This window comes from Styela clava, chromosome 2, assembly GCF_964204865.1.
Source record: "Styela clava chromosome 2, kaStyClav1.hap1.2, whole genome shotgun sequence".
NCBI classification, from domain to species: domain Eukaryota; kingdom Metazoa; phylum Chordata; class Ascidiacea; order Stolidobranchia; family Styelidae; genus Styela; species Styela clava.
In genome coordinates, this window is record NC_135251.1 from 30,212,492 (window position 1) to 30,237,006 (window position 24,515).

Here is a 24,515-nt window from a genome sequence, read left to right on the forward strand (position 1 = left end):
TCAGCATAAATAGCTCATAAACATGCTCAATCACTTGAAAAGATTACTCAATTGGTTATTTAACTGAGTTCAATGGGTCGCGTCTGAGCTTAGTATAGCCGCTCTATATAATATTTAATTAACAGATTTCCAAAAAAATCTCAATGATTTCAAAAATACAGTAAAATGAAAGAGAAATGCTTAAATATCGCGATGCCATCCAATAGTCCAAAAATAATCGTACAAGAAGTCGTATAGCCTACATGATGTCGTATGAAAGTGCTTATATGAATTCAAATGTTTTTTTTTTCTTCTTTCTCCAGTATTTGCTCAAACTTTTATTGCAATTTAGCCTGCTAAATTTTTTTTCTTACGTACGATTTTAAATACCATTTTTTATGTCATTTATTAGAAGAGCACTTTTAATCGGCCAGTAACTCCCAGGTAGATCACCAAAAAGGCCTTTAAATAGGTTGAGAATCGCTGTGCTAGAGTTTTTCCCCCTCTTTTGCTGGCATATTCCACTACAAATAGCATTGCGATCTATGTACAGCGAAGCTGATACAGAATAAGTTTAATCTACAAGGAGTTGACATGTGGTAGATTTTTTGATTTCCTTCCATTAGGAATTAACGGACTATTAAATAATAGACCACAGATAATCAAAACGGACGGAAGATTGTGGTTTTTCTATTCTGGTGTATTTATTATACCCATTCGGTCAGCTTACAATTTCATATGCCTCAATACTGCAAAGTTTTGTACTGAAAGTTTCTGCTTCAACAACAGGAATAGCTTGAGCAGGTGAATAACAACAATTTGGAAAAACAATTTGATTCATACATCGTGTCCAACAAAGGAGCAATTCTTTACCATATAGACTCAAAGATTATTGTCCACTTACAAAAAGTATTTTTGCTACAACAACAAAAATTTCAAAACGATCAATAGGTTATTTCCACGCCCGTTTATAATTATAAGCAGACGTGTTTTTTAATTGCGCTCGAACTCCCATATTGCAAAGCATATTGAATATAATTTCGTTGTTTAAGTGCTGCAATTTGTTGCATAAAATGTGTTAAAAATTTATATTTTTTGCTCTGAAATCTCCTTCACTTATACATTTACACAACATATACAATTTACCAATTTTGGGGGCGTCGCAAAATGACTGTGAAATAGGAACACAGCGAAATAAATCGTGTTAAAACTCCCACGTACGTTAGTGCTAATTACAAGCGGATTATATTGCATGCGATGTATATTTCAGAAGATGAACGTATTGCCAATCTTCTCTAATTGGAAATGGGGTAAGCATGATAAATCTTCCTTACGTAGTTCTATTCCTCGTCCTATCACGAACGAACATAATTCATTATTAAATTTTAAATACACTTCTCGTAAGAAGAACAAATGTAATTATTCAAAATCTTCCTGAGCGATCGATATGTTCCCCTGACGATTGAACGACCGAGTTCTTCGTCGGTCGATAATAATCCATTACGTTGGGAAATAGCGAGCGACGTAGTCTTTATTGATCAGCATGTTGACTGGAGTCTGAATGCGGCAAGAATTTTCATATTGAATATTATATTGCCTTCCCGGGAATGATTGAATATTGTAATAGGCAGTTGAGTGTACACAACTTAGTTGATAGGTGGTTTGGCGGGCTAGTAGTCATCAGTTAGTTAGACTGCAATAGTTTTGTTTCAAGTAATTAACAGACGAATTATACACGAATTCGTCTATCGATTGGCAGTACACGAATTGTACTATTGCCCCCATAATATTCATCCTGTCAAATGACAAGTAAATGAACCTCACCAAATCTCCTACTCTTAATGATACGCAAGATTTGTACTGGACTTTTGAGACTTTAGGAAATGTTCTGTGGTTTTTAATTCTTTGTTAATCATTATGCATAATCATAATGAATCAGTAGAGGTAGCAGCAGCATAGGTGTTTTTAATTTGTGATTGTACAAAGTATTTGGGGTTGAGAGCTTATCTATATATAGATATTTTCGATTGATTGATTTGCATGCATTTTAAGAATTTCTTTTACTTTCCGGCTCCATTGAGATTATTCAAATTTGACCCTGATTCCGGAACGACGCGATTTATACACAATAGTGGAGTGTAGTAGTTTGGGTAAATAATCAGCAGTTGATAAGACTAGCATTTTGTATTTGAAGGTCAAAAATCTTCCCTATGATTTTGATTGTAATCGCTGATATGAGCATGAGTATAATAACAAATTATTCCGCCAAACGAAAATATATATATTGAAGTTCTCTACTTAATTGTGATTAATTAGACGCGAGTCTAAGAACAGTGTTTCACAAAACAAGAAATCAGCTCAAATTAGCAAAGGTCATGACAATGATTTTTGTTACGAAATGATATTTTGCAAGGTTTGACTACTCTTCAATTACATAGTAATACGCTTATGAAATGATTCTTGAGCGTGATCTGTCGTTAAAATCTTCTGTTGCGACGAGACGAACTTTACCTAACAACAATTATACAATTTTACAACAACAATTCCGTTCAAACCTGTTGATATTCCCATTAATTCATTCGTATTCGCAAACCATTCATTTGTATTCTTCCATAAAGTGTTATTCAGTGTATTTATTAACTATTTACCAAGATTCAGTTTTGACAAAAAACTACTACAATGTCAATGAGTCGAAGAGCTTCCACTGTTGGCGGAGGAGTCCAGATGTCAGCCAAACTGGCTGCCCTTCGTGGAGAATCTGTGGAAGGATCTTCCATGATAGACTCACAAATGGGTGGAATGTGTAATGTTAACCAGGATACAACCAAAGCAAAAAGTAAAACAAAACAACCCGACAGATTCATGACTAAGACTGGACATTGCAATATTAGAAGAGTAAGTTGAAGTACATGTGTTACTTGAGGTATTATACATCTAAATCTTTGTTAATTAATTGAATTAAGTGCGGCATTTCATTTTTCACGGACAGGTAAAATAGATATTGAGAACTCAGGTAGGTAACCTTGATTATAATTGCATTTTCCAATTTCCTTAGCTTTAGAATTTTATTTCATTATCTCCGAGAATCTGTAAAAAAGAATAGGAATTTATTTAAAAAACTATTCAGAAAATCAGCATATAAGAATATAAATAATGTATTTTTTAGTCTGCTATTCAAATGGGAAGAATGTATGTCACGGATATATTCACAACTTTGATTGATTTGAGATGGAAATACAATATTATCATATTTGTTCTCGTTTATACTGCTGGATGGTCGTTGTTCGGATTTTTTTGGTGGTTTGTAGCATTTATCAGGTAAGCCAGGAATAAAGATTTTCATCAGCTTTTTTTTTCATTAAACTCTCAAGAGAATTTGGATTTGGCTATATCGACTGCACCAAACAATCAGCACCTTTTAGTACCAGCCTACATACAAATTGGATCAAGTCGATTGATTTTTTCTCAGGGATGATGAGTAAAATGCTCAAAATTGGTATAACTATAGACCTTCGCACTCAAGAGCAAAAATCAAATTTTTATTCAATTTTATATTTCCACGTTTTTGAATCTCTCTTACAGGTATGAGGTGATAATAAATTCATGTGCTCTAATCGAAATCGCTATATTTTCAAAAAGGACAACAATTATGGTACCAGTTGAAAAATTGCCTTTTCCCCATGCACTCTTCTCGACGTCGATTGGAAATTCTTTTCTGATTAATATTTTTGATTTTTAGGGGAGATGTGACTGCTCACGCCATGAATGATACTGATCACAACCCATGTGTTGAAAAGGTTTATTCGTATGCTACAGCTTTCTTGTTTTTTATTGAGACCGAAACAACCATTGGATACGGCAAGCGAGCAATCACTGATCAATGTCCGGAAGCCATACTTTTATTTGTTATACAGGTAGGCTGAGATGTTAAGTCTGACATGTGGGTCTGTGTTATGGGCAGCTTTAACGCGTCTTAGAATCTGTTCAAAGCGTCGCCTGTTTCGATGACAACAAAGCAAACGAAGTATGCCGTTGAGAAAATAGCAGTAAAATTGATCGAAATACCCCTGTTAGATGAATCACAAAATTCTCTTATTATCATTTTTAATAATTGTCGATTTATGTCGAAAATTGACAATTTACAATTCGATCGTTGTATTCAGTATTAGGTGCAGTTTATTCTTCCAAAATCGTAAATGCATAATCAGTTAGTTTATTTTGAGTTGAGCATGCCTCCATTAATCCACAAATCTTGGAATGAAATACTGCACTGAAATAAAACTGGTTCAATCACACGAACCAGACACACGTTTACTAAATTAGCCAATAATTGCAATCATATTCTGGGTGTCATATTTTCAATATTTAGTCTCTACTTGTATTTCATTAAAGCTACAATTCCATGGTTAGTTGCAGAAACTTGCATCTCAGGCACGTGATTCGGAACTCGTTTAAAATCGTACCTTAGGCTACATATTTTGGTTTTTCGTTTGATTATAGCTAAACACACTTATCATTCAAATTTCAGGCTCTAATCGGAAGCATCGTGGATGCATTTATGGTTGGTTGCATATTCATCAAGTTATCTCAACCGAAAAATCGAGCAGAAACCTTGGTTTTTAGTGATCAATGTGTCCTGACTCTCCGAGATGGAAAGTATTGTCTGATGTTCAGGTTAGGAAAACTTGATGAAATTTTTTTTTCAACAATATTTATTCATAATTGCGCCCAACAGATTAAAATGTTTCGTTTTCAATGAGGATCGAGGCACATTTAAAATTTGGTACTCCCGTAGTATGTGAACTAAGATGGCGAACACCGTAACGTAGTATATGTACCAGGTTGGGGTTAGGCAATAAATACAGGTACAAATATACGATAGGCACTTGGCTAGTCCCCGAACTTGTAATAGAACTAAAATTGGAATAAAATTATGGTCTAACCCTAACCTGGTACACATACTACGTTCCGGTGTCCGCTATCTTGGTTCGCATACTACAGGACTACCTAAAATTGTTCTAGAACAGTGGTTCTCAAACATTTTAACCATTTAATCCAACTTAAAAATAACTAGCTAACAATAAGCTACAAATAACAGATAGTAAGGCGCGAAAGTATGTTTTATTCAAAAAACACGTTGAAAATACCTCTACATAGTAAATAAATCTATAAAATAAAGAAATGTAAATATTCGAAATAAGGCGGGCAAGAGCAAATCTAACAAATATTTTTACTTTTAGCTTTACGTCCCCTCAAAAAATTTTTCTACGCTCCATTATGGGGTGCGCACCACCGTTTGAGAACTACTGTTTCACAAAAATGGATGCAATGGCTATGGCTCACCGGTACCTTGAAATTAAATTTGCGGTTTTTACGTGAGAGTCGTTCTGAAAAGCACTGTATGCACAATAACGAATCATCGATTCGTCGCTATCATAATTGCGTCAACGGTCGGCTTCATTTTTGCCATAAATGCATATTTGGAATTTTTGTACTGGCCCGAGAGTTTTATCCATTTTTATTTTAGAGTTGCAAATCTTCGAAATTCCCTTCTTATCCAGTGTAAAATTCGAGCAAAATTGGTGAAATCAACAAGAACTCTCGAAGGTGAATTCATTGGATTACATCAGGATGACATTAACGTCGGCTTTGATACAGGTATTGGTATTCAGCTTATTCTTATATAACTGTACACTCTGGCATAAAAATCGAAATGGAAAATATTCAACACCAACGCTTATTTCATTGCGCTACGGAAGAATATCTTTTGCGTTTAAGTGTTCTTAATACTCAATGGAGGCGATATTTTCTAGCATTTATGGGAGTTTTCTGCAGCTAACCCCACATTCTTACACAAATTTATTGTTTAACCAGGAAAATGTATAAATTGTTTCCGCTGTTAGTTTTTAAAATATTTTAAACTCGTGAGTTAATATGTCAGCCCCAGTATTCAACACGCCATCATAGCGGAACGCATCTTCTATATTTATTTATTTAAATAAGTATTCTTAGAATAAGTATCCTTAAGCAAACAAGAAATCTCCAACAACAGCGAAGTGAACATAATTGGAATTTCATTATTTGTGGATGGCGGAATTATACAGATTCCATATAATGTACAATATTTTAATACCTCGTTCTTGGAATGTTCATAAATAATAGATGACATTTCCAGAATTAGGCCATGCGCAAAAATTCATCAATTCGCCGTCACCTGAAGCACGGACATTGCTTACTCGCTAGTCGTAACCATATATTGCTCGACAGTGTGATTGAAGTATTGAACCGGCTGTATATGTTGGAACTATTTATTGAGTCGGATGTTGGACTCGCAGCATTTATCCAAACAAATGCAAATGAGCTAGAATCCATCTATCGACTTCTGTTTTTGTCTTATTCAAAAGCAAAACATTACAATAACAATTACAATAACACTTACAATTAAATGAATTAATGAATATATATCTACAAATTAAATCTCGGAAGTTTCAGCTTAAAAAGTGTTGGATTTGCTGGTTTAGTGCCACACACTTATGAAGTTTGGAACTCAAACATAAACTTAAAGCCCTATATTCCATTCATTCATTTTTCTGAAAGCAAGGTCAAAATCACTCAACTACAAAATAAAATGATTATTCACATGATTGCTGCTACTCGGATAACACGAATTAGATACAGACATCCAAGTATTTGGGGTTCGGCATATTGACATGTTGGCGTAATTAGTTTAAGAGAGCTATTTTAATACATGGACCATTTACCAATCTTTTTATTTATAATATTTTTCATTGTTTAGTAGTAGCGTTAATTTTAAAGACCTAAAGAAATACGTTATATGAGGTTGTGGATATGCGCATTATTCACATGGCAAACGTTTTAAAGATTTACCTCGTGCTTATTCAGTATGTGGGCCATGGGATTTTCTTTATTCCTGTGTAGCCATTTCACCGTTTTACAGTGGGTGGCAGTGATGAGCTATCTGAATTTCTTCTTTCTTGTGTAGATCTACTGAAACACTAACTGCTACACTGAAGATAACATTTATTATCTAACCCTCAATTTTAAACGGATTTGACAAATTCGCGGGTCCGTTCAAGTTCGTGCTGTTGAGTTATTGGGCGAATAACACCAACGCTCAGCCTATATTGCCGGTTGGGCTTGCAATTGTGCGCTGAAAAAAAAGTTTAAAACTCAATAATGGAAAACAAGTAAAAATTTACTATAATGAACACGACAATGTTAATGATGAAGTTGGAGTTTCTTTTGGATATCTCTTACCTTTCATTCTTATTTTCAGACAACTTTTTCGCTTGCAGATATGTTTTTAATGTTTTGTGATCATTAGCAGTACTAATCCGTAACAATAATGAAGATAAATCTTGACCTCTTGACTTATTATTTCATAATGCAGGAGCTGACAATCTATTTCTGGTGACACCACTCATTATATGTCACGAGATTGACTATCGAAGTCCGTTTTACAACATGAACGCAGAAGCTCTTGTGAACGACAAATTCGAGATTATTGTTATATTGGAGGGGATGATTGAGAGCACAGGTCACTAAAGTCAATATTAATAATTCTTTTTCTTGTATATCTTTTATCTTGTCAAATTACGGACTAATTAGGAGTTTCATGATCATTTGTGTCATATTTGTTTTATAATTTTGTTCAAATTATATTTTTGTCTTGAACTTAACCAAAATGCAATACACTTATAGAAGGAATATTGCCCTGAATAAAGCTAGACATATTTATACCACACATTAATATTTATTTTTAATCACCAATATTGCAATTTCAAGATGACATGCAGTTTTTGTTGCAAAATTGGGGGAGCGAAATATCAAACTGCGTCAGATTTTGATTTTGACACTTAGAGTAGGCAGCCTAAGCTATTATTTCTTGTTCTAATGGAAAGTGCAGAAATGTTTACATATTATGATCCGTAACTTGTTTTTCAAAGCTATCAGATAAAATGATCTAAGTTTTCATTACAACGGAAGGAACTTTTGAAGACTGAGTAATCGAAAGACGTGAATTGACGATTGTTTATTCTTGTGATGTGTAATTGATACATTTTTTCTTGATATTTCAGGAATGATTTGCCAGGCTAGAACTTCATACCTGAACACGGAAGTACTTTGGGGTCACCGGTTTATGCCCGTTCTATTCCACGCTCGTGATCATTTCAGTGTAGATCATTCGGAGTTTCACACAACATTTGAGGTTAGTGAACAAAATAAGCTATAGGTACCTGGCATAAAGATGGCTTATCTTTGAATAAAAAAAAGTATCAATTGTTATATTGTGTTCAGATATTTCAAAGTATTTGGGGTACTTGATATCTGATTTGATACGATAAATGTAGCAAATGTTGTTCATTTCAGTGCGAATAATATCGTCTAGCAAATTTAGTCATCAATTTTCGGGATATATTTGAAATTTGCAAAACGCATCATTTTAAAACATTTCAATTTGCCGCTAACACAGATACATAAATTTGCGAGACAGCGTCAATACTAACTTTCATGTATAATACAATTTCCTCTCCGTCAATTGTCTCACCAAATTATAACTATTGATTCACTGTAATCACGCCTACTCTTTCGACCTATTATTTTTATCTTGGAAATTTCATCCGAAAATTGGATATGTGGCACTCAGTCAGCATTCATGAAATTCAATTCTTTCGAACTTCAAAAATATTATTAGAATATACATTCAATGAACATATATTTATACGATAAAATCAAACATAATCCTAAAATCCAGAATTAGATCGAATTTACACGGAAAAGTTAAACACATTTATCAGTAAAAAACTTATTGTCATTTTTCTAGGTTCCAATGTCAAAATTGAGTATGAAGAAATACCAGGAATCACATTCGAACGGAAATTCGAACAAGAATTCAAAAGCATTGTATTCGACCGGATCAGCATGATATTTTTTTTTTCAAATTATGGATGTTCCTTTGCCTTCAGTTTTATTTGTTTGCTGTATATATATGTGTGTTTTGATTTTCAAATAATATATGTGAAAAAATATTTGTGCAGTGTATCATGGATACCGATATTTTTAAGCGTGATTATTGTTGTCGACAGTTACAGTATAATGTAGAAGTGTTCTAAATCTAGAAAGTGCGCTACGTCAGATACAAAGCTAATTTTAACATTAGGGGTATGGTGGATATTCATGGATTCGGTTACATCTTCGAAACCCATTATGTGACTTTCGCTTTATGAAATAGGTTTATTAAAATCTATATATGAATCCTCAAAAAATGTGGGTCACATCTGACGACGCCATTTTCCAAGAACATACACCACACATATTTGAACACACATGAGAATACCGAAACCAAAGTTACAGTTATGTTGGCAAACACTCGGTAAAAAGAACTGAACTAAGAATACATCACTCTTCACTTGTAGGTGGAACTTATACCAATCAATACATATAATTGTCTTCTCGGGCTGCTAATTATTATTATTGATTTTCATAATTGGATGTCACTCCTTTATCGAATTGACTCATTTTGCTGGCTGATTGACTGTCCCGTGTACAATATATATAACGAATACCTATGGGATTATTTGGAAGAACACCGCGGTCGTTGGGCTTATTTGTTTGGATCACGTTGTAAAAATCACGAAATTTATAATATGAATGTCAAATTTCAGAGAGAAGGCTTATTCTACGTTTAAAACTTGGTCGGCGTCGATATTTCCATTCATAAGCGTTATTTTTCATTTATGTCCATATTTTTAAATCATTAGTCATCTTCGATTTATTTATTAACTGATATCACATTCTGAAATTGAGTCTCAAAATGTCTATCTGATGCCCGTAGTGGCTAAATGGGCGATATTGACAAATCACTCTCAACTCTCGAGGACGCCAAGCTATTAGGCTTAATTGAGAGCTGTTTCACAAATGTGTTTCTACCCCCCAGACTGGGTGAGTTTGAGAGCTTTACATCGATTTTATTTATGATAAAACTCGTTAAAAATAAAATCAATGTCTAAGTTTTAATGACTTCATTCTTTGTCGATCTGTTGCCATTGCTAAGTTATTACACACACCAATCCGTGGTGTACGTAAATTCCCAATGGATCAGTAATTTTTGTCTCGGGGAAGATTACATTTGCATTGTTACGCCATGCGTAATAGGGGCGCTGAAAGACAGATGATGTGGTTGATAATAATAAAAAAATCGTCGAATAAATAATTCACTTTTATATGCGTAATGGGAGTTGGTCAACAAAAGTTCTCTGACGACTCTAAAGTCTCTTCATCAAAAGCCAAGTGAATCAGATTCAATCAAAAAAAAAAAAACTAAAAAAAAATGATTCAACGCGCAAAGCTGGGTGTGATATTCACTACGACACAGTTCAAAGACGGTAAATTTTAATTTACAAATCAAAAGCCCGGAACAAAATTTTGATTGATTCAAATAGATAAAGCATCTTATTCTGAACGTTCCGAAACCACTCGTTATCGACGGAAGTATCAAATTAGTCTAACCATGTCACATTATATATTCATCGGTTTCCTTAAAAATTATTTACTTTCCTATATATATTGATAATCGCTTTCCACGAAGTTGTTTTGATAAAATCAGAAACCATAACGGATTCTAGATTCTTCCGAATTGCGCATTTTAGCAACATTTCAGTTTTGAGTATTCATCGATGATAGAACCACAGATATGTTTATTTATTTCCATGCAATGACGAAATATTTTTATCTTAGAAGAAGATCTTATCTTACGACAAACACGCTAATGACGTCACTGGAGATATCGTATTTTGACCCGCGAGTCGCCAAGCGGATGGTATTAGATTATTTTGGTTGATATGTGCAATACCTATGATTACATGGTACTTGCATATTTCTTGAGTAGTATAAAGTTAAAATTACATCTAGTGGCTTCATTCGATGCTATAGAAACACTATACAGATCTAACTTACTCTTCATAATAAAGAGTTTGACCAAATAAGTAATATCGTTATTTTAAAACGAACACTCCACAATAAAGAAATACATAGCAATTGAAACAATATTAAGTGATCAAGACAAGATTGACGGACGCTCAAAATTTAGGCGATGCAATTGACAACCTTCTGAAGGCATTGAAGAGTCATTCACAATAACGCTTTGTTTATTTCCTAATCAAACATAGTAATCTATGAGGTAACCAATTTGCTGTTTGCTATATATCAAAGCCAATATATATCAACATATTGGAATTGGACGTTATATGTGCTCAAAATGATCAGTTTTTCACAATTTCAATATATTTAAGAATTTTCTTTAAAATTGACTTTCATGGACGTTTCAAACCAAAATCATATTTCGGATTATTGAAAATATAACCCTGACGTTGGTATTTAGGTAATTTAAAACTGCATAATGTAATATCTTCCTTCGATTATACAGCATACATTTATTGTCACATATCTATAATGTAATATATTCACAAATGTTAGGAAAGCTTTAGGGCACGTGCCATTAACGCATAAGACTGAGATGATTTCATTTCAGTAAAGACCAACTAATTTTGGGAACAAAATAGTCTATTTTGGGCTCCAAAACGGGCATTGTGTACAAAAATTTCGTCGGCATCCGAATTGCTAGTCTCAAGTCAACTTCTGCATACTTTTAATCCTGCATATTCACCCTAAATTATAAAAATACCACGCACACTGAAAAATATTATCGCTATGTATAGTTGAAATTACCTCCATTTTTAAAAACGAGTCAATTTTTTGCTATATGTAAACCTAGGTTGCCTGCACTACACATCACCTCCCATAAAGCGCATTTACTCTCCGTGACTGTTGCATATTGGTAAATGAACGAGTAGATACAACACGTACTTGAAAAAAGTAATCGCGTTGTCATCAGGTGGGTTCATATTCACGAAAGAAAATGCGCAACCAGTGTTAGCCACACTATGCAATGAGTAGATATTCATCAAGGAACAATTAATTATTGATTTGTGTCTCATGATTCAAAACGTCCGCAAACTACATCGTTTTCTGTGGGAGTGTATTATATCTTCAACATATAAACCATATTTGGTGTAAAACGTAAACTAAAATTAACATTTGTATAGACGCACGATTCTCCTATATATAACCATTTGATTACACGATAAGTTTATAATGAATGCATCGGCCCACCCATTGTTTCAATATCATAAGTTGTTGTCCGAACGGGATTAATTTTGTCAACCGAATAAAATTGGCTGAAATTGCAGAAATTTTTCAGAAAAATTGTTGTTGTCATCGTGAATACCAGGCATGTACTTTCACCGCGGTCACGATCAAACGCATCATTGCGTTCCCAGCAGATGTTTTGAGAATACTATGAAAAAATTCATCCAGTTTACGATAATTCAAACAATATAATACAAAGTTATCTTGTGGTTTACTAAATTCTGATTTGTTCAAGTACGGGTTATTACTTGATATTCGCATTCGCTATAACATTGAATATAATACTGATATAATTTTGAAATGAAACGTATTGCTAGTAGTTCTGCTTGACAGATGACTGCATTCAAGAGCCTGCGGCAGTCGCTATGTCAGTATTATTATGTCGAATTACCATTACATACCATTATAAACATTCACTCGTGCAACAACAAATTTACAATAATTCAGCCTGAAAAAATTATGGGGAGTGGGGTATTCGGGACGTAAGACAGATTGACGACGGTGGGAACAAGAAAGTAGCTCAACTTTCTATTGAGTGATAACATAGGGGTAATTATTGCTAGCGATTTTTTTTGTCTTCAGCGACCTTAAGATATATGGCCTAATTCATTAACAAGATATATAAGTTTATCATTCAAATATAACTGCACGACATATCTCATAGGATACAAATCAGTGAATTTATCATCCTGGGAAAATCTGGCGGATGATTAGCATAGCTGCTGAACGAGTTTAGTGATGGTATTGGCATTAGCTGATTATCATGCATTAAATGGTACAACAGATTTATTTCGCCCCCAAGGCTGCAACGCCTATGAACTTTCCTTTTATCAAAACCCTGGCACGCACTTCTTCTGAAACTGATAATCGACTGAAAGTTTATTTTCAGAAATGACAAACGAGTTGTAAACATTGAAGCGCGGGAATAAGACCACAACAAACCACAATAAACACGCAATTACACAATTAATCCATTTCATCAACCAATCACGTAATTTACGCCTTGTATTTGTTGACAGTTTACCGTAGATGACAGTGCATAATACCGCAAGCAGGAGTGAGGCTGACGAATCTACATATTCGCCCAACTTGTTTAACTATACATAAATACCTCGAAGCAAAAGTCAGAGGTTCAAAATCCGCAAAGCGGATCAACCCATGTAGACATATAATCACGACTACAGCAAGCGTTTTATTTTTAGTTCGGGATAGATTCAAACCACAGAAAAGGTCGTATATTACGGCAGTGTGATAAGAATTGTTTGTTTCCATTTAAATGATTTATTAGTGTTGGTTCGATAGTGAAATTTCATCGACTTTCCATTTCTATATTCCCTCGATCACTAAAATCCAACGCAATATTTTTCACCGTGTGATACATGCATTTGAGCTGTTAGGCCAAACATAAATTCCATGCTCATGACTTAGTTTTTTTTTCAATTTAACAAACACACTCTGAGTCAAAGAGTGTTTGCAAAATGGAGTGATTCAGTCTTGTTTTTTCAGTCCAAATAAATATGTTTTCACCAAGAAGTATACGGTATAGTGGGTTTATCGTAGATATTTTTCAATCAGAAAAACCTGTGCAAATACGTAACGAAAATGTGTCACAGGTTTTGGTTATGTACACTTGTTTATCAAAAGTAGGTGAGGTCGGAAATATTGGTTGCAAAGTGAAATCAATCGTGCGAAATATAGTTGCGAAATTACGCATTTTTTGCTAAATGATATATATCTACAAGTTAATAATACGATATGACAACCCAAACAAGCGATTTCCAGTTTTCTAGGTTTTCAAGAAATTATTTAATGAATTCAGCTCATTATTTCCAAAAAAAGCCAGAATTGCGTGTTTATTTTTCATAATATTTAATTTCAATAAATTGCATAAAAGTAAAAAGAAATAAATTATTTTATGAATAAGTTAAAACATTTAAAAAACGAGAATAAATACTAAAAAAGGCAAATATAATGCGTAACATAAAGAAGCAGTGAATTGAAGAAACGACGCAATACAGTAACCACAGGCAAAACGATAATACCGTTAAAATTAAGTAAACAAAACTAATAACATGAATTTAGGCGTACCTCAGAACCACAGCAAGCTGGTTTGAAACAATATACCTGCTGCCTTTAATCGTAAAATTAAATTCGTAAAATTAAAAAAGAAGTTCATAGATTGATACCTCGTACGTTCTGCAGAAAATTATGCACATATCAATGAAAAAGTAGCATAGCATGGCAAACATAGTTGGAAAATAGGTCAAAAAGTCGTTACCCGGTATCGTGAACATGTTTTTTATGAACATTCTGTTTCGATGATCGTGATGAACTTGTCATAATGTCAGAATACTTCAATTTTCATTGAGTGAAATGAACGAAAATTTAGCAGGCTTGTCAGCGCAGTTGAATAAACGAACTTGAACTCCCATGTCTTCGTGATGATATTCGACCCGAAAGTTTTGCAGAATACCTCGAATCAGCAAATCAAACTCTTGTTCAGCAATTCTGCGTCCAGGACATTGTCTTGCACCATGACCAAATGGCGTGAATACAAACTGCTTCTTACATCTGTTGGGAAAATAAGTAATAATTAAATTATTCATATTTGGAGTGATATTTATTTTAGAATGGTAAGTTAATAGTATACGAATTCGGATTTTTTTTTATTCTTTACCGCGATTTTACTTTAATTGTGTACATTCCAAAACATTCTTTTTACATAATAAGATAAACTTTGCCTTGAAGAATCAATGTAACAATAGTCGTAAAGAATATCTATCTTACCTCTCAGATGATGCTCGATCAGCCCAACGATCTGGAATGTATTCTTCCGCTTTTGGAAAATAGTCCTCAGTCTTCAGATGCATGAGATGTGGCGTATATCGAACAGTTGTGCCAGATGGTATTTGATACCCTGAGAGGACAATATCCCGATTTGTTTTACGCATGTTGACGTAGGTTAACGGATGAAGACGCAACGCTTCTACAACACAAGCTCTCAGATATCTTGCGCTTTTTGTATTTGTACCGGAAAGTCCATTCTTCTCATCTTCAAAGATGAGCTGTCGAAGTTTTTCTTGACAATTTTTGTTTCGGGAAAGTTCATAAAGTGTGAACGTTACAGCATTTGAACTTGTGTCGATTCCTCCCGCCAACAGTTCAAGACATAATGTTAAAGATTCGTCGCGTTTTAAGTCAGATTTTTCCAGTAAATGCTCCAAGAAACTAAGAGCCTTTGAAGGATTGGAAGATGTCGTAGATGTCGATTGACAATTTTTTGCGCTTTCTATTTCTTTTAGTTTCCTGAAATTGCAAAACGTATGATAATTATGAACAAGAAAAATTTAAATTGAAATGGATTAATTGTAATAAAATTAGTTTACGGGACACGCTACACAGACAGTTTAATAACTGAACCTGGATTTCATAACGTACATCGTTGAAGACGATTTAAATAATAAAACTTCACTTACTTATCTACATAATGGCCTGCAGCTTCAAATTCATCTTTTTGGGATTGACAAAAAATCTTCCAATCTCTTGTTTTCCACAATTTCCACACAGGGGCGCTGAATGTTAATCTGGCACCGTAATCAAAAAATATATCCATGGCTTTCCGTAATCTCTCTGCCACTGGATCAGCTTTCTTTTCCCCGTCTTTGGTTATCAATCCGAGCCTGGATAGAGTGTGAGTCAGTGTTAAATACAATATTGTTATTGAAATTGCTTTCTGGGATATGAGTCATCTACGAAATGATACTGGATTTTCGCAAGATTTCGGTTTCAAAAGCTAATCGAATGTTTGTTTGTGCTATCATATTCAAAATATGCTTAGTTTGCTTTGGTTCTTAGAATCGCAGCTTCGCATAAATCACCCGTTTTGAAATTCGCGAATCGATTCCCTCCTTAAACGTTTTGTAATACGACGTCAAGTCTGAACATGCAATGCTGCATGTTGAAATTACAATATTTCTAAGATGATGTAACTGGAAATCTCCCTTTTGCAACTATTTATTCGATATACTTAACAAATATAATACAATAGATAATATTTCCTATATACCTTGTATCAAGCAAGATCACTGCCACTGATTCGAGCGCCCATCTATTCAACCAAACTTCAAAATCTTTTATTTCTCCTGTTTTTGTCGATTTTTCTGTTTGTATGAAGTCGATGAAATCATCAGCAACTTCTTTTTGGGCGGGCAAATATGTTCGGACAATATTTGGTCTCATGACAGCCGAGTTTACTGCTCCTCGCAGTTTACCCCATTCCTCTCCTGTCAATAAATTTTATATTGAAATTTTCGTTTTATTCACCAAAGAAGTGATGTAAAATTTGTAAGAGTTTCACAATGACAGTATTTTACCTTGTAGAGCGGTAATTCCGACCGGATAACCACCTTGTTTTCTGCTTTCAACGATGGCGTCTATGTGTGGACGACATGGTGCCGCACCTTCATTGTGTATTAAAACTTCTACATCGCTTGGATCTGAGATATAAACAAACTCTTCCGACAAGAACTTCTCTCGAAAAATTTTTCCAAATCTAAAAACAAGAAATACACCTAATTTCGCATTGTAAATGGAGTGGATCTATCTTGCTTTCGTGTACCATTCCTGGTGGCATAAGCGTTTAATGAAAAAGAATAAAAAAAAAAATACAACTAAACTTACTTTGAATGACGAGAAAGAAGAGCCTTGTGAAACTGTCGCGGTGAAAATGGTCCCAGAAAGGTGTAATCGAGAACGGACCCAAGCAACGGTAAACCCCGCGGGCCAGGTATGTCAGAATACGCTCTCGTGTTTGATGACACCGTCGTGCCGTAGTCAGTTTTGCTAAAGTTTTTGAGAAAATTTAGGAGCCGTTTTCTCCCATTTCTCTTCGTGTCGTGATATGTTGTTATAAGTTGTTTCATGGAAGTGACAATTGTCTCGGACGAAGAGTCTGCCGGCTGCGAGATCACATCTCCGCGACTGTTTACATGTGCTGCGGATAAGTCGTGTTCGCCATAAGCAGCACGTTTCTGACCAAATACGGCGTGAAATGGACACCTCGACACATTTTCTGTAGACAATGTAGCTGCTTGACTAGATCTCCTCCTGTTTTGAACGTCTACGCGTGAATCGTCAGTCTTTACCGCTACATTTCCTTGACTTTTTACTGCCATTTTAAAATGGGTTTCGGGATGAAACTTCCTTACCGGCGTCGCTTGTTGCAGTACACTTTTACCCAGGTATGGTTCTCCCCACGCGGTAGCTAATGTTAAACTTTGCCGTCTCTTCCCTGTTGATATCATTCTATTTTGTCGTTCGCTGCCATATTTTGATCGCAAATTTTTTGTTGCAGACATGTAATTTTCTCTTTTACCATGGGCGAATAATCGCTTCTGGCATGATGTCAGACATCGAGACATAATCGCCGTGAATCGTTGATGACGACGATAATAAAATTATTACGATTAGTACAAGAATCAAGTTTGTCATACAAGTCATCGACTGTAAATAGTCTGACTGTACCATATTCTTCGCTTTATATAGTTACGATTTTCGGGAAAAAAGGGAACTTGAGATATATCACAAATAAATATATGTTGTCTGGATATATATCATATTCTTTTATAATTCCGAGCGTTCGGCGACATTGCCGAAAAAATTCAGCAAAATTTAAGTCGATTTTTATGTTACAGCTTTTTATAATCGAAACTAAAAACTGAATATAACGGCGTGCAAAATAACAACACACTAGATGTGCATGTTTTGCTCAAATCGTGTTTGACTGGACGTGGATCCGAGGTTATACCTATATATATATCCTTGATTTTCAAACTTTGACTTTGAATATAAAAATGCTTCAAAAGAGCATGAATAATCTGCTAATGTCACGCTTGCTTTAAGCATTGTTTTTATTTTTATTCAAAATTGCCCCCAAAATTTAAATATCTAACAAAGCTACGTGTTGACAACGTAAGATCGATGAAAACGACTTCTAAACTTGTAAAGAGATACGTTTCATAAACTACTTAGGCATTTAATGGCATAAATTATTTGGCTGGAATTTTATTTACATTTTATGAACGTGCAATTAATTATAAGTTGAACAACCTAAAACGTTTTGATGGGGAAATTAGTATATAATGTTCATACCTCAAAGATGATAGCATAAACATCAGATTGGACTAGAATTTAGAATTTTACTGGTCGATTTCTGACTTCAAAATATAATTCAATGAATGAATTTAAACGAGGTCATGAATATATTCATTTGATTTAATGGTATTCCTAAATCGCACAAGTTCATAAGGGTTGTCTTGTGCAAATAGCAATTACAAAAAAAGGCTTGATGTCGGTATTGATGTAGGTTATTGATAACCACTGTCAAATCACAGATGAAATAGCAAGCTAGGTATTCCGCAAAAGCCATTCAGATCCATCGATTTCTTTTTATTACGATGCGGTTGCACTTCAACATTCCATTTTGTGTTGTCATTCTGTTGATAACTCTTGTTTCGGTATCACAGAGAGTCTTGTAGTATTCCGGTTGGTTGTATATTGGAAGTTAATTTTCATTTAAAATCAAATTTAAATTTGAATTGATTCAAACAAATTTTGCTGAAGAAATGATTTCATTTTGTTACAATTTGGTTTGAAAAATAGATATTAAATAGTACTTCATTGACAAAATCTAACTGTATGATTCCTAAGAGGAATATGTCAAGTAATCCGCAAGCACGTTCTCAAATATTTATTTGAACTTTATCATCAGAGCGTTACAATTCAAATATCACAATAGTAGTCTAAATATTGCAATTTTGGGTTACTGAGTTCTAAGAAAATTCGTGACAAACAGAAATATAGTTACATTGACATATATATATGTAAGATTTATTAATATTTATTTGTATTTGAACAATTTTAATATTCGTTAAGCAAATATATTGACAGACAAAACACAGCTAAAATATTCTTTACAATTTCACCCTAAAATTGTAAAATTTGTTCAAAACAAATTATAGGATGTAGCGAACCATGATATTATGTTAATAATAAGTTTTGGTAGCTAGTATTATCCAGATTTGAATACTCTATTGGGTTTAACATGGAATGATTGACTGCGTTATTGGGGAACTTGACAAAAAGTAAATACCAGAATGTTCATTGGTTACTTGCAAGTATTCTTTCAAACTGTACATTGTGAAGTCGCGAAAATGATCACTGCGTGTGCTCTTCAATAACATGTTGATGTAATGAATGTTACAACAAATCAAATATCTGCACTGTTCATTATATCAAATGTTGAGACAGATTGCGTATAAAGAGACCAAATATTCAATTTAATCGTACTTTATTAATACCATTTCAAATAAATGAAAGTGTTGTTTTCAGATGTATTTCTGCGCAACGTAACATAATCGTAACATAATCTTGTGTGGTTTATTACAATTGAAGTTTTCTTTTGTTATCAGATAATTTGCATAAACCCAGCTTAATATACTACATTTATCATTTTTTTCTGAGAACTTCTAGAATTTCATGTTTGTGTCAGCACGAGCATGGGTTAAAAAGTCTCAAATATCAGAGGTAACAAACACAGCGCCACGCTAATATCCAAATTGGGTAAGTCACATTTAGCAATTTTGAGAAAAACGTAATAAATCTCCTAATGATATTGTTGTGCCATTTAGAGAAAATAATTTCCCATGGTTCAATTTTTTGATCGTATCTGGATTTTAAATTAATTTCCATGATGTAGGCACATGACATCATAATGGTGCACTGTGACTTACGCAGAAATGTGCCTATGACTTGGGGACATACGCAATTTTGCAACTTGGCTATATCCTACCGTCTCGAAAACCAAACATTCGAATAACGTATGTAATTTACATTATCTACGATGTCTAATCCTCAAAACAGCTTATCTGTTTTAATAACATTATTTTTTCATGTTTGAAATGAATATTTCATCAATATACCGCGCTCTGTACACCCACCGAAAATAAAACTCTTCATAAATATTAAATATAAAAAATAAAATAGCAATGAATCTTTAAAAAAAAGCCAACCAATATGAATTGGACTCAGAAAGTGGATATCACAAGTGCCCACATTCCTATGCTGTAGTGTAAATTCAAATTTATAAACACTAAGCTAGAATCTATGATGCAAAAACTCGAAAAATACTTTGCCGATATTAGTTTCGCTTTGTGAGGTCACAATAGTATGGTGGAATTTATTATGACGAAACAATTGCAATAATGTTCACGTCACATAAATCTCCATTTTTACGCGTTTCCTTGGGATAAAATCTGAATTAACGGATATATGCGCAACATTACATAAACAACTATTGTATATAAAACTCAAAACCGCCAAAAAGTGACTTACGCAATTCGGCTATTAGCCTGACGCGCAAGTCGATTAGTCGAGGTCATTAGAATTGAAGTCAAGAAAGTTTATAGAACAATCTCAATCTTTTATTTCGCAAATCATATTCATAATTCTGAGTTAGTATTGTGCAGTTTTAATGTTCACTTATACATAGGGTTTTGTTTTTTATCAATATAAAAAAAAAATCGTGTTTTAAAACAAGGGCTTGTTTCAAATCATTTTTTTTCTGTATATTTTGTATTTTTCATTGAAATACCCCGTGCATCGCTGCGAAACTGCGCCAAAAACAAAAATTTTTTTTATTTTGACCTCTACACTATTGCGTACATTTATTGCCACTTTATATCTCCTCCAAAGTCATAAGATTTTACCCGGAATGTTTTAGACGAGATATGAGAGAGACGTTTTGAGTAGGAAAAATCATGAAAATTAGCTCGCGAGCCTACTACAAAAGCAATTTGATCAAGTGCAGCCCTTTGGCAAAACGAGTGGGTTGCGATAATGAAGAATATGCTTATATCGGCGGTAATCTACTGATATGAACGATGAGACACCCTAACCTAGCCAATGTTAATTGTAAGAGTTCTCTGATGCAAAGACGCCACAACTCATCTGTTATGACGCCATAATATGGATTTCGGGGTCATGTATTGACATTTTTCTCATAAAATGAAGTCATTGTTCCGGTTAATACTGTTCGGTTAATTTATGCTCATCACACTTTGTTTTTGAGGTTGAAGTGAGTTTTTCAAGGTTATACAAACTCATTTATTCGATTTCATTTTAATTTTCGTAAGGTGGTTTTATCGTAGCAGGGTCGTTCACGTAATGACTTAACGGTTGCGTCTTACTGCGCCAACCACTTGAGCAGGTGTGCATGAGCCTCTATCGATATTTGTGGCGTTTTGAAAGATTTATTGCAAATAAGAAGCGCTTGGTAAGTTTTTACATCCATTTTTCTTCAACCTATTTAATACAAAAAAATTAAATAGTACAGCCATTTTGAACAAAACAGGCAAAAAAACTCGATTTGAAACAATTGTTTTAAAACAATTCTTTTCGAACAAATCCCTACTTATACAGCACTTGTATCAGGACTGGGGTCATGTGTGGTAATTGATTTTATGAAATTCATGCGCGAAAACGCGGATTCGCATGGAAAACGTTAACAACCACATATCAGTTATATTATTAAGTCACAAACGTCGTAACAGCACTTTCATTTTAAATATATATTTTGTGGGTCAGTGGTTCACGCGTGCCTTAATCGTATTTATTCTGATAAAAATTATTAGGACATCGATAAATTTCATTTCAATTTGCAAAAAACATTCAAACTGAAAATCATTGCAAATCATTATTTCACCTATCATCCTAATTCGAAGTTTGTTGCTAATTAATCAATAACAAAAATCCAAAATTGGTCGTCTCACTATGCTCAAAACATTTTCGAGATCCTGGGATCTGGGATATATGCTACGTGTATAGAAGCTGCAGAAAACAACGATCCTATGTTGCAATAAGTGTTCTTGCGAAATTCATCTCAGAGACGCGACATGTTTTGCGAAAATATTGCAACTTGATAAAAACCTGTTGTATATTACGTCAATAAATAGGCAATTTGACGCGGTACGCCCGAGAAATCGTGGGATGCAGCATATGCAAACTCATAACCATCGACAACTAGGTAAGTCATGACGTCATCAGGAATTGTGTAAACATAAATCTTATCAAAATAATCAAACAGTTAGTGCCACTACTGATAACACAGTTGATAATATATTGTTGATTCAACGATTTGCCAACAAAATTTCTTATACAATGAATAATTAGAAAATTTGATAAAAAATAAGTAAATTTAATGGAAGTATTGAAGAAATAATAAAAAAAAGCCTTTTTTAGCAAGTTTACACATGTACTGGTAAATATATTGCAATCACTCTCAGTAGATATCTACCCTTCTGTTTTGGTGCAACATTGGATTTATTTTTTAAATTGAGAAACCAACTTTACCTATAGTGTGCCAATATAACAACATGATGGTAATCTTGCTGAATCGCTATATTTACACAACTCATTCAATGGTAAACGCAAGATAAATACCGGTTTCCTTCAGAAGAGAATATATTATGACATTGTATGTATTAAATCTTAAAACTCGAATTCATGCCGCTAACAAAGCCGGTACCTGGTCTCTTCAAATGTTATTGGAAGATTCGGCCCCGTTAAACTAATTTGTGTCTGCTATACCACCGGCAGACAATTTGATGTTTAGCGCGTCGTGTTGTGTTTCAGCTTTCGGAAAACAAGTCTGTTGCGCAATTTCTGGGGCTGCAATCGATCAAAGCGTCATCGATAAACAAATCTAATCTATCTAGGTTGTTTCGCAACAAAATATTTTCACGTTTCATACGTTTGACGTCATCAAGGGTTTGGAAACTGGGACACGATACTGACAAAAGCGGAATTGAATAAACATGTTTTCAATTAGCACGGCCAAACAGGTAACATATCCAAATGGTAAATAAAAACTAATTTTCCCACCACCCCGCGTTCGATTATAAACTAAACATTTAAATCTAGTAAATCCCAGGCATTAGAACGTGATATCCCGACATTGAAAGGGATAAACATTTGTTAACCTAGATTATAAAAGGGGTATTTCCTATTTACAAAACTTAAAATCATCAAGTTTTGTTTTCGTACCCATGATATTATTGCCGGGATGTTTAAAGCTGACCCAGTTTCCGGAGAGAGTAGTTTGATCACAAGATATTTGAGAGAAAATAATTGAAATTTGAATAAAATTTCGAACACATTCTTATAACGTAAACTCCGAAATATCAATAGAAGACAAAAAGTTGTTCAAGTCGATTGAATTTCTGAATTTCACAAACTATTATTTTACATTCTTTCATCGGTTACTGCTCCCATTACAACAATACACTAAATATATGTCCTAGTTACTTCTGTAATGTAATTGTTTTCCACTAGACTTTATTTCCTGTCCCAGTAGTTTGAAATTTTCTAATAATTGATTTAATTTCGTTCAAATTATAAATGCATTGTTTGTTTCATTGTTATATTTCTAGCACGAATTTCATCTAATTTTATAATCATTCTGAATCCGAATGGTTTTTCAATTATTTTCGGTAAAGATAATAATACCTTACTACCGTCAAATTATAATGCAGTTAAACTGATATTAGAAACGCTCCTACACATTACGAAATATTCTTATTTCATTAAATTGTCTGGGTCTTTTGTTCAGATTTAATTTGCATCTAAAATTCCCAATACCTTCATATATGATTCCTGGTAATTTTAGCTGTATCCATGTACGGCAATTGACGGCGCTCCGTATGGAATGTCTTTGTCTAAAATTCTACTAAAAATAAACTAGTAAATATTCGTACAATTTTACAGTGAATGCGCAATAAAACCCCTTTTTTAAAGAAATATCCAAATGTTCATCGGTAGCTAACGCGTAAATGCAAAAAAGAAACGCCAAGAACGATTTCATTTCTGACAAACTTAGAGATAAAGTTTCTGCGACAATTTTATTCTTTTTGTTTAAATATTTGACTTGCGTATATATAAATTGCTCTTGTCTGATAAAATTAAATAGAACTTTCGTTTTTAAAACCAGTATGGGATAAAGAGATATATTTGGGGTTTTTACCAGGCTAGACTAATATATATCATGTGGTTTTGTGGATATTTTCGATCTCACGTTTCTCCATATAATAGTTTTTTCATATTGGGGGAGGGGGAATTCAAATGTTTTATAAATAGCGCCATGAACAAAGCAAATCAAAACAAAAATTACCCACAGAGCGCATGCATACGAACGTGACGTTAGCAGCATGGAGAAAAGATTCTTTTGGAAATCTTACACAATTGCAACGTCACGT

At 33.9% G+C, this 24,515-nt stretch overlaps 2 protein-coding genes across 2 annotated transcripts; one reads left to right on the top strand and one right to left on the bottom strand.

Annotated features, from left to right (window-relative positions):
- Positions 1 to 2,349: 2,349 nt before the first annotated feature.
- On the top strand, positions 2,350 to 9,049 carry LOC120336515 (G protein-activated inward rectifier potassium channel 4-like). The gene is made up of 8 exons (XM_039404207.2): positions 2,350 to 2,874; positions 3,146 to 3,297; positions 3,719 to 3,893; positions 4,508 to 4,653; positions 5,507 to 5,637; positions 7,391 to 7,537; positions 8,079 to 8,209; positions 8,825 to 9,049. The coding sequence occupies exons 1-8, from the start codon at positions 2,659 to 2,661 to the stop codon at positions 8,924 to 8,926; spliced, it is 1,200 nt and encodes a 399-aa protein (XP_039260141.1). The 5' UTR covers positions 2,350 to 2,658; the 3' UTR covers positions 8,927 to 9,049.
- Positions 9,050 to 14,059: 5,010 nt separating this feature from the next.
- LOC120336434 (cytochrome P450 CYP12A2-like) lies at positions 14,060 to 17,895 on the bottom strand. The gene is made up of 6 exons (XM_039404114.2): positions 16,888 to 17,895; positions 16,581 to 16,759; positions 16,274 to 16,490; positions 15,684 to 15,887; positions 14,995 to 15,513; positions 14,060 to 14,778 (listed from the first exon to the last, which is right to left on the bottom strand). Exons 1-6 carry the CDS (start codon positions 17,625 to 17,627, stop codon positions 14,562 to 14,564), a joined length of 2,076 nt encoding a protein of 691 aa, XP_039260048.2. The 5' UTR covers positions 17,628 to 17,895; the 3' UTR covers positions 14,060 to 14,561.
- Positions 17,896 to 24,515: the final 6,620 nt, after the last annotated feature.